At 38.6% G+C, this 12,164-nt stretch overlaps 1 protein-coding gene across 1 annotated transcript in view; it reads left to right on the top strand.

The window, feature by feature from the left end:
• The window catches only part of cep89 (centrosomal protein 89), a 41,300-nt gene extending 32,218 nt beyond the window's left edge, over positions 1-9,082 (top strand). Inside the window, exons 17-18 of the mRNA XM_026379168.1 lie at positions 14-162; positions 7,617-9,082. Of these exons, the coding sequence (XP_026234953.1) occupies positions 14-162; positions 7,617-7,881 (414 nt within the window). The 3' untranslated portion in view covers positions 7,882-9,082. The remainder of the gene's footprint in view (positions 1-13; positions 163-7,616) is intronic.
• Positions 9,083-12,164: the final 3,082 nt, after the last annotated feature.

Below are 12,164 nucleotides of genomic sequence, written 5' to 3'. Positions count from 1 at the left end.
TGTGTATGTGCAGGTGTACCGGACTCAGGCGTCAACCAGACTGGCGGCGTTGGAGGAGGCAGTGGAGGGGAGGACAGCTTCCTACCAGAAGGAGATCCTTCACCTGCAGAGCCTGCTAAGAGAAAGACAGGAGGCTGAGGAGAGACTGCTGCAGTCCAAACGGTAGGAGGGGAGTGAGGAGAAGAGAGTGAGGGAGAGAGAGAGGGAGGAGAGAGAGGGAGGAGAGAGTGGAGGAGAAGCTGTAAGAGGCAGGCAGAAAAAGAGAGGACAATAGAGAGAGTGTGTATGAATGAAATGAGATACTGTGTGTAGCTTAAAAAAGCCACAAGAAGGATAAAATTAAATGTGCAGTGACTCAGTCACCATAACAAAACAATTACTTACTATAATTAGCAAATACAGAATCTGTAACGGAGTCAAGCTTTTTAAAACCTTGTCATTTGTTTGTATGTAAATGTGTTTCATGTAAGGCAATTTGTGGGTTTTATATTTAGTGTTTGGTTCAGTTCCTAACTGTGAACTCCAGAACAAAATAGGACTATCAGAAACATAACACCAAATGATGATGAGCTGTGCGGGTTCTTCATGTTGTTTAGTCCACTAAACGGTGTTGTAGTTCACTAATATCAGATTGAATATTGACGACAAGCTGAGAGCACACAGGACACCACAGTGATATAATCTGCTAATGCAAACAATACAGCACTTCACTTTTCCAAAGCAGGACATCAATGTCTTTTGCTACAGTAAACCACTGTGCTCTGTACAGTTTCTATATTTGTCCAAAGCAGATTCAACTCTCATCACTGGGTTCACGAGATAGATGCTGACATCCCTGTAAACCAGAGGACACAGCCGATCACACAGCTCCACTCTAAAATTCTCTCTCAACAGTAAATCGGTTAACCCCCTCAGGACCAGCCATTTCTACCAAATCCTCCAGCTCTCACTGTGTTCTTGCTGTGGGCAATGTAGTGGCATGAAGAATTACAGAATTAAAGAGATAAGCTGCATAAGGGCCAAAGGCAATAATTGTTTTTGCTAAATACAGTAGTACTTTACAGAAAGCATGTGTTTATCATTTGTATTAAATATCTTCTGTATTTAAATATGTCAAAAGATAAGAGAAAAACCTAATCAAGGTTGCTTGTTAGTGATTGCTGTTTCATAAAGTTAATTCAGCTGTCGTGGTGAGTAGTTATATTTCTGGCTATTATGCATGACGTGTATTGCATACACAGAATTACTTAAAATGATACAACTCTTGGTCACAAAAAATGTCACTTAGTCAACAGTTTAAGATGTGACTGATTAGATATGATTTTAGATATTTGTACTGCTACACTATGATACCCTTGAAGAACCCAGACTGGTACTTTGTTGCTCCTGAAATGATTTACCATTTCCCCTTTATTCCCCTGTTAGTATGTCTGTTTTTAGCACAGTCTCTGGACCTGCTGCCTCCTGCTATCGAATGAAAGCTAGCTAATCAGATTGTTAGAAGAGCCTGCCCTGCCCTGCCCTGCCCTGCCCTGGGGGCATCCTAAATGACAAATCACACACATATAGACACACACACATCAGTCACACAACTAGCCTACTGGCTTTACTACTCCACAACTGCATGGTTTGGTAAAACACATTCACCTCTACATCAGTTTTAGCCTGGACCATGTAGGTCATCGGGATGCATCCAAATGATGGCAGCTAGAGCAGACGTGTTTACCACAGCACAGCAAAACTGTCAAATCAGCATAGCAGTTGTCCGACTTGTGGTTTTGAGATCTTAACTTAACTTAACTTAACTTAACTTAACTTAACTTAACTTAACTTAACTTAACTTAACTTAACTTAACTTAACTTAACTTAACTTAACTTAACTTAACTTAACTAGGGCATTAGTAGTTTTTCCATAGCAGTACACAAGGCTAAGTTAAACCTCTCACCTACACACAGAGAAAAAAAATCAATCACTGCCTCATTCTCTTTTCTCTCTGATCCACTGCTTTGTATTCCACCCATGCAAAAGCAGAGATGCTGATGGGCTGTGATTGCCAAGTGCCTGCTGAGTTCTGTGTAGCCTCCAGGGAAGCAGCAGTGCCTGAGACTTCCAGGAGCTCAGGAGGGGATTGAGCCTTAAGATCACTTGTTCCCCTCTTCGCTTCCCCATACACTGCCACAAAAAACTTGCAAAGACCTGCCATGCATAAAGTAATCTTCACAATAGATAGCGGCAGTCTTCAGTTTATTTTCATTTTGACAAATAGTTCCCCTTTCATATGATTTCTTTCAACAGTCAGCAGGCTGAGGACCCGCTTATATAATTCATCCATACTACTTTTAGAATTTGTTTGAAAGGAGTTTGAATGGGTTGAATTGAACAAGTTCAGCATTTTAGATGGAGTGAGACTTGAGTTTAAATTGAGTAAAAAATATATACTGACTGGCTGCTTTATTAGGTTCATCTGCACAATCTAATACAATCCAGTAAAGCAGCTCTGCCATGAATTCTACTTTTTGTATTATTATTATTATGATTATGATTATTATTATTATTTCAAGGTGATCATTTCTCCATTTCTTCTGAAATTGTCAGAAAGCTGGTAATTCCACAATGTATTTATCATTGAGATCATAGTGGGTGTTAGCATCATACTGGAGTGCATTATATTAAGAGTGTTTCTAATGCTTTGGCTTCCTCATCTATGTAAATAGGATGGCGAAAACCACACATCATGATCTCATGTACAAGTGTACCTATAGAGTTGGTAAAAAGTATTGTATGGTTTTGTCAGGAAGTGTAGGGGTATAGCCCCAGACTGTTCAATGAAGAATACACTTGTGCTCATTTACAATTAGTTTAGACTTGAAACTAATTGCCTGAAATCAGTTTACTTCAGTTTAGTAATTCCAAACACACTGCAAATTGCTGACATTATCTTATGTTAATGGCAAACACACTTGGAACCTCATGCATAAATAATGCTAAAGCTCATTGAATGCAGAAAAACACATTTTAGCAGTACTTAATGATTCCTTGGTTTCCCATAAGATTGCAGAGTGGTTCTTTGTCTGACTGTGACGAGAGAAGATCATGACTGGTTCTTCTTACTTCTTACTTGTAGCTGTTGCAAGAAAGGCACAGCTGCAGTACTCCTTTATAGTCTTTTATAATTAATGACTCATTAGTGTCCAAAAAAACCCCCAAAAACTCATGTTTTAATATTACTAAAAAGAAGCATGAAATTGACCATGATGTGGGGTGATTACAGTGTATGATGATGACCTTAGAGACTTAGGTTCTGTATTTGTTTTGTATCCCTTTGTTTTTCAGCTTCTTCTTATGTTTTGGTATTTTCAGCAAGTGGTGGGGTCTGGCATTGACTCACAGTTGCAATACTTTGCCAGTGGCTGCACTAAGCTTGCATAGATAATCCATAATGTGTTTGTAGAGGCACAACCAGCTCCAATAAGGCATTTTTAAACCCAAAGAAACAAACAATTGTTGATATGTTTATCGTTTACAGTTTTACACTACAGTTCTCTGAACTTCACAGTTCAATAACTCAATTTTTTTTTCATACCACTGAACCCACATTTAATCATATGGAGAATAAATCCAGGACAGAACCTTTATTAAAAACAAATCTCAGTTATACAAATGATGCCTGAGTTTTGCCCAAAGCATATCGGACATTGAATTTAAAACTCTCTGCTAAGATATTGATGTAGGAATAGCCATGTTCAATTTAAAAAGCCTGGTGACACGTGCTACGCTCCAGGGCTGTTAAATTTGTCCATTGTGTTTGTACTGAAGTGAGAATATGAGGAACTGAGCTGCAGTGTTGCTTCAGTTCTGAGACATAAAGTCAAAGACTTTCTCGTTGGAAATGCTACCTGATGCTACTGCTAGTATTGTTTATTGTGACAGTGTCGCAGGTGGGCTTTCCTTACAAACCCCAGTGCTCAGAGTAACACTGAATAATGTTACTGTCGGGACTGACAGGACAATGATGATGAGGAGGGAATTGTTTTGTTGCAGTGTGATAGATAAATTCCTGAGATAGCTGCAGCTTACTGGCACTCTAATTGAAATAGAGCTGTAGTAGTGGTAGTAGAGCGGCTGCTGAGACTTTTTTTCTGTGTGGCCTAATGGTCAAAAGGACTATCCCATGAAAATACACGTACACACTCCTATTGACTTCTCAATCTTTTACAGCTGCAAGATTTATCTTTGTATTCTATCTGAGTAGACTCATAGAAAGCAATGATGAGTGTGGTTGCCATGGGTAACGCATGTGTGCATGCTGTTTTGGTTGGTGGTAATGGAGTTTGTGAGGGTCTTTCCTCAGGAAAGACAAGGGACAAAATGTGTTTTCTGTCCATCACTCAAACAAACATTGATTATTAAGAATAAGAATTTAAGTCAATGTTCTCAAGATAATTTAATGGTGTCAAAGTAGTTTGATGAATTGGAGTTAAGGAAAAAAACTCTTAACACTTCATTTAACTGTTTTTAAGTGTTTCCTAACATCTCTTGCTAAAGAATAGCTATATTTAGTGAGCTAAAACTAACTGGATGGGACAGTGATACGCAGAATTTCTTATCTTCATGCATGCAACCCCTAATTTAATAGCTAATTAACATGTTGGTCTGAATAAGCATCCTGGTCATGTAAAATATCATGACGACACTCATGCTTGCTACTTGCTAACAATTGTTTTTACAACAAGATTATGAGAGAGATTAAATTGCATACATTAATTAAGTAAAAATGAAAAGAAAATTAACAAATAAAAACAATTTAAATTAATTTTCAATGTCAGGAGTGACTCATACTCTGGTAATCACATACAGTAGTTACAGAAATTGCACTGTAAACCTTCCAATAGTGATTAAGATATTTCAGTCTGGACCTTAAATGAAATATCCTTTAAGTGTTATCTAGCTTGTTAACAAGCTAAAATGAAATGGAAAACAAGGTAAACATTGCAGTTCATAAACATCAGTATGCTGTGAGCATGTTGGCAAACTAATGTTAGAATTTGGGTCAAAACACCACCAAGTACAGGCTCACAGAGCGGCTACTGATTAAGTGACTATTATTCAATATTTACTCGTGTATCAACCCAACTTTCAGCTACGTTCAGCTACCTTTGGAGCTGGCCAGAAGGTGCAGGGACAGCATGTTATACTCATCAAGCCAGCAGGCTGCACACTGTACACAGTAAACAAGTAGCTTTTATGTAAAATCAGAGTCAGTGGCCTGTAACAACGTTTGAGTTATACAGTTACGCTGATGGCTTTCCCTCCAATATAATAAGCAGCTATCCAGACAGGGCAAATAATTGCTTCAGTTGCTGACGTATGAACAGCGTTATGACAAAAGAGGTTTTAATGCATCAGCCATTAGAAGAGTAACAGCACACACTGGTAATTATGTGCTGTCTGCTTTGAGCTGTTGTTCTGTTCTGTCATCATTGTTCCTCCTTCTTTACTTCTCTGTGTGAAATAGCAGGTTGGGATTATGGTTCCATTGTTTGACGAGGTTCTTCTGAACAAAAGCTTGATAACTGCAGAACTGTGAAATTTGTACAGTTTGTATGTATGGTTGATCTTTTTTTCTACCATATTAGGTCACAACAGAACACAGGTCACAAATTTTTTCTCCACTTTTATTCCACAAAGACATGCAACATTTATAAAGTGGCAAGAAAAAGTACTGTGAGGTTTTTGTGGTTGTTCTCAATAAAGACATAAAAGATCAGATTTATTTGTGTTATTATTTTAGGCACAAATTATATTTTATTACAAATTAATGCAGAAAACTATGACATGCCAAAAGGTTCACATACCTTTTCTTGCCACTGTATTTTGAGTTATTGTTGCCTGTTTAATGACCAGATTCAAATCCTGTCATATCCTTCACAGACATGGTAAAAATAGCTGAATATTGCAATGCTGTTCTGGAAGAAAGTCCACAAAACTGAGTTTTATGTTTTTTTATTTAAGTTTGAATGTGTGATCACTTCTAAGTCAGTCCCTTTAACAATTGTACCACTCTGACAGTCACTCCCACATGATCTGAATGCAAAGTAACACTCTGGGCCCAATGATTGATACATTATTTAGAAACACTCAACTTTTTTCTGCATTGTGCCTGGAGAGTTTATTTGATGAAGAAGTACTCTTATGCTGTAGCTAAAGGATTACCAGCACGAAGGCGAGTGCTCTGGCCACCAGACACACTGATTTTGACGCAGCTTTATATTTTATTTATAAACTCTAATTGAAGAAGGTGGTGTTCTGGACACTGTTTAATCAGGGTGTGCTTATGTATGAGGTTGGACCCAGTCCTAAGTGTGCTTCATTTTAGCAGGTTTGAACACGGAAAGTCTAAAGTGTCCAATCAGATGCGATCAAATGTTTTGCTATACATACCCTGAAAACAACAAAAACGCAAAAGTGTGCATCTGTGCAGCTTTGTTGGCAAAGTTGGTGTGTAACTTGTGAGAGTGTTAAACAGCCTGCTGTTGAGTCACTGCAGCATTAAACATTTGCAAAGTGCTTCCTGCAAAGTGCCACATGGCTGCATCAGAAGCAGTTAGTCATTCTTAAAATATATACCCTGCCTTTTCAAAAATGCCACTTTATCCACCATAACCAGCTGTGAATGCATCAGTGCAAAGTCATTAGTAGAATATTTCTCAGTTTGCCACACAGACTGTGTCTTTCTGTTATTTCTGTGATGATTTTCTTTACTGCTGATATAAAGAATTCTCCTCACATGGTTTATTGATGTGGACCACAGGCGAAGTAAATGTTGTTAATGTAAAAAAAACACTCCCAACACTTTATTCCAGCCACTTACAATCTATGGTTTGCTATTAGATGCAACTATACAAACAAATAAAGAAATTATTCAGAGTGTAATGTGAAGTAGACTTTAATGTTAAAAGTTGGTAGAGAATAACAATTCAAGGTCATTTTTAAGAAGTTACAAAGAAAAAAAGATTCACATCACTATAACTCCAATCTCATATCTCCTCTTGCTTTCCTTTTTTTTTAGACCCACCCTTGTAAAATCTGACCAAACCAATTACAGACATGATCTTGTTCTATCGAAGTGTTCATTGCAGCTATGAGCCTTTTTGCATTTCAAGTACAAAATACAGTGCTTCAGGCACCACTTTAGAAATAATTGGGAAAGGAAATGTTGCATGCAGTTGTATTCCCAGCAGCCTGTGTGTTTGGATAAGGGGGAGTGAGGAGTGGTGTGAGCAGGGAGTCCTGAGGTTCTTGTAGTACTGAACAGTACAGTGGTAATGTTCTTTGCTGTAATGTTAATGATGGAACACTTTTATGCAGTAGGAATCAGTAGGTACCCCAACACTGGTTTAAAGCAACATGTAGACAGAACACAGGGAAATTTTCACTCTACTTTTGTTGGACTCCAAAGAAAGTCTGTGACACATTAGTGCACTTCACGTCTTCAGCCATGCTGTACAGTAAATGACCTGTTATTCAACCTTCACTGCTCGTGTACAACCACACTTACATTCACTGTATCCACAGTCTGCTCACCTATGCTGTTTGTTCTGTCATTTTTCCTCAGGGAAGTAGAGGAAGAGATGGAGGTAGTCTGGCAGGCAGCAACCAGGGAAAACCATCAGATGAAAGAGGCTCTTTGGGACTCGAGGCTCGCTGCAGACCTCCACAGCTGGGCCCTTTGTGACCGCACCGCTCCTCGCTGGCCGAATAAGGCACCCGATGAGACCACTTCATCCATGCAGAATCAGCCCATATTTATTACAGACTCAGATCATCAAAACAACTCTTTGGATGAGAAGCATAAGCATGGGCTGGATTACTATTGTTAACACTCTCAAAGCATACTGGGAAAGATAGATAGGTGTTTACTGTTGAGTAGTTACAGTCTGCATGTAAGCCTACATCTGCCAGTTTGTGTTTAATTCACATATGAAACCGCTGTGGACTTGCACCCTGCCCTGTAACAAACAGCAGTTTTCAACTACATTGTAGTCATACTTATCTGATATCTCTGTTTATGCTTGACAGTGTAGCCAAATGAACAGGTTTCTTTTTTTTTTTTTTTTTTGTTAAATTAGTCTCAGAATTTATAGAGAATGCCAAGTACATCATCTTAACAAGCGACAGCAAAAAGAGCTGCAATATTTAGGTTTTACAAGTCTAAAGAATGTAGCTGGTGTTGCCATCTGCGGGACACTCATGGTAATGTTATTGTCACTGTCCCAGCAACATATTAAGTGCGTATGAGGACGAGTGTGTGTCATCTAAATCCAGATATAGAACAAAACTATCATCACATTCACATATATTTATGTATGATTTTATTATTATTATTCTTCATAATTGCATTTTTATTTGTATATTTAGAGTTAATGCTGATTTAGCTGAATTTAGAAATTGTCTTTTGCTACAGTGTGATTTCGACACAGTGCTTAAATATTTATTTTGGTCAAGAGCCGAATTAATTTTCTTTGTTACTGATTCTTTATTGGCATAGGTTCAGTGACAACAATCATTTTCCATCACAAAATAATAATTAAGCAACCAGTTGTATTTAGTTGATATGTGGTAGAAGCTATTACATTCAGACAGAGCACTAACACTTGAGACTGTGGAACATCCTTACTTTGATACACAGTCCTGCTGGATTAGACTGAAACCACGCGGCAGAGGACTGTCTGTGTGGAGACATACCACAAATCCCTACTGACGAACACAGACCAGAGTGACGGTGGTGCAGTCTCTCAGACGTGTGTTAGCTGGAAATAGGTGGTTTAATGCTTTTCAGCAAACCTAAGGAGCCTATGGCCAACTTAAGTGTCAGGTGGCAAATGTGTAGGACTTACAAATCAACCATACAAATGACAGCATTGAGCCTCTCAGGCACTTTGTCATCAAATACAGATAAAAAAATGTGTTTTAATAAACTGCAGTTTAAAGAGTAACTCCATACTGAGCACTTTGCATGTTTACAGTACATGTACAATGTAAAACATCTATATGCCACCTCAATGCATTTGAAATAAAACAGTTTGGGTTCACTTTACGTGTAGACTGTCAGCTTTAATGTAAGGGTTTGTCATAAATATTATATAAAAGTGTGTGACAATCAGTTCTTTACACCGATCAGCCACAACATCAACAGCACCTTGTCACTTCAATAGAGTGCACATGCTGACCTGCATCAGAACTTTAACAGCAACAACCAAATGTCCTGGCTGATTGGTCTAACTGGACAATTGTCTGCCCAGCTGTTCATTTACAAATTTATATTTGTAAAATATATTTGGTTTCTTTTATAAATAAACAGATTGTGGTGGTGAGTTCGGGGACACCAAAAGATCTGAAGACTGAAAAGCAACAGTGTAATTTCAACCTTGATTGGAGTGCTGCTCATCAGTGTGTCTTACCTACAGCTTAACAGAGTCCTTCAGTGTTTCTTTTGGCAAGGACTCCCATCTTTGTTCGTCATTGCTGCACATGCCATGTGTGCCAAGTTACTGGCAAATCAAATCATGTGATTTATCCTACTCCTCCCAGCCTCCTTCAAGTAATGGGTAAGCCTTTTGAAAGGGGGATTGTTGATTGTCAGACTAAACCTGGGAGTTATGGCTAACGTCATTTGTGCCCCCTCTAGGATCCCAGGAGACATGCCACACAGCCGCAGTCTACAGCAGGATGAAGTTTTCTCAAGTTGTCCAATTAGTTCAGCAACAATTATAAATGAAAGGGTACTCTGTTAAAAACACACGGTGATAACTTTGATCACAACATGTAGCCTCTGCTCTCCTGAAAGCCAGGGGGTGCTAAAGAGAATTCATCCTATGGTAACATCAGTGTTACACAAACACTGTTTGGAGTTACAAGAGGATTAGGGAGAAAGGGCTCCACTTATTTTGTTAGCTAGTCACGAAATATCATATGAAACGTGTCTGTGTGAGAGAAGATTCTCAGATTTAGATAAAGTGATAAATGGACTGATTCATCCTGACTCATCCTTTCTCTCCTGCTCTCTCTATGCTCCTCCAGAGAACAAGCAACACACACAATCACACACATTTACCCCAGTTGACTGTGTCCTTGCACATGACCGAAGAGGAGCATGAAAAGAATCCTGCACACGCTCTGCAAGGTGCATCCACTCGATTAAAGACATTCAAGTCTTATCCCTTCATCAGGTGCAACCAAATACATTTTGCTTGACTTTCAAACATTAAGGCCCAAATATATTTTCCATCCCCTGAAATAAAAATGTTCAGAACTCACAGAGTATAATACAGCATGAAAAGTAATGTCAGGTATGTGGTGTTGGTTAGTCAGGAAATAAAAGCTTTGTAATTACTTGTGTAACGCACACAAAATTGTAGTACACTTGGTTTCTTAGAAATATTAAAGCAAACATTCAACATTTTCTGTTTCATTGGTTTAGAACTGATTGGCAAGCTTTTTACTTATTTACTTTTGGTAATCCACACACACAAAGGAAGCAAAAGCTCCCATCTGATAGCTAGATATCTCCCGTTTATAGAGAACTGACTGTCAGTCACTATACATGACATGTAGAAAGCTCTTGAGATGAGTACAACAACCCAATCAGTTAACCCAGCACTGCAAATGTTAAAGAATCCTAATCCAACAAACAGTACTCAGCTTGGAGAGCTTTTGGCATCGCATCGCTTGAGCACATGAGGTACACAGGTTTACTAGAACTCAGTTAATTGTATTCCACGTGCAGCAGATAACCTGTCTCTCAGTGCAAACATCAGAAATGCCATTGAAGGCTGTAAGGTCAGCATTTGAACCCTGTGGTAACCTAAACGTACTCAGTGCTCAGAGAGCAGCTTTTATTGGACTTAAGGTGACTGTGACTCTGGTTCCACTTCTCTTTAAATCCACTAGGTAAACTTTAAACACCTCTTACCTCCTGGTGAATGGTTTAATAGTTAACCGTAACACTAACCTGAACCTGAACTACTATTACTGCCTTGATATCATTAGATGTGTGTGAATCTTTACACGTGAGATTGTTAGAATTAAGCACACACCGCTGCAGAAAAGCTGCTAGGGTGCCCCCCCCCGTCCTAAAGCTGACCTCTGTGTTGCTGCTACCACCTGCTATCTGAAGTACTCTATATTTTGATGCTAATACTTTGTACTTTAAAGCTTTATGTTTTAAAGACAGGACTTGCACTTGTAATAGAATATTTCAAGACTGTGGGGACGATGCTTTCACTTAGTTCAACAAATCATTCATCTACTTTTCACCTTTGAAAGTTTGTATCCGATTTGCAGCACAAAGGGGAAATTAGTTCACAATAAATATTTAAAAATGTATTTCCTGGTTCCAGAATAGAAGAAATTAAACATTTCAAATGAAATCCTCAGAGATAACATCTCCTCCAATCTGTACATGAAGTAAACTAAATTAAATTAAACTATTTTTTTTTTTATTTCTTAATAAATGGTATTTAAGTCGAACAAATCTGCACATTCACATCATCAGTATCTTAAAGTTCAACAGTGTTTGTGTGAGCCTGAGTCTGTTTCAGCTGAGCCTGAGTCTGTTTCAGCTGAGCCTGAGTCTGTTTCAGCTGAGTCTGAGTCTGTTTCAGCTGAGTCTGAGTCTGTTTCAGCTGAGCCTGAGTCTGTTTCAGCTGAGTCTGAGTCTGTTTCAGCTGAGTCAGAGTCTGTTTCAGCTGAGTCTGAGTCTGTTTCAGCTGAGTCTGAGTCTGTTTCAGCTGAGTCAGAGTCTGTTTCAGCTGAGTCTGAGTCTGTTTCAGCTGAGTCTGAGTCTGATTCAGTCAGTCACTGTCAGGTGTTCAGTAAATGGCCATATGACCTTGTAAAGTTGCACAAGCTATATCCAAAACCTCTAATCCTAAAACAGTCAGTTATGCTAAGGAATAATTTAATGTGATGTTTTGTGAGCAGAAATTCTTAATGAATTAATTATTATTATTATTTTTTTTAGTACAATGTTTACACCACTTCCTGGACTGGCTGAGTCTTGTTGTCCTCCTGCTAGCTGGTATAATCAAAGAAAGCTGGACATGCTCTCGGGTAGAAAACGTGTCTTGATTGACACAAACCAGAAAAAGGTGAAACTTCTTTC

Source organism: Anabas testudineus, chromosome 3 (genome assembly GCF_900324465.2).
Source record: "Anabas testudineus chromosome 3, fAnaTes1.2, whole genome shotgun sequence".
Classification (NCBI taxonomy): domain Eukaryota; kingdom Metazoa; phylum Chordata; class Actinopteri; order Anabantiformes; family Anabantidae; genus Anabas; species Anabas testudineus.
This window is presented reverse-complemented; position numbering and strand designations above follow the sequence as displayed.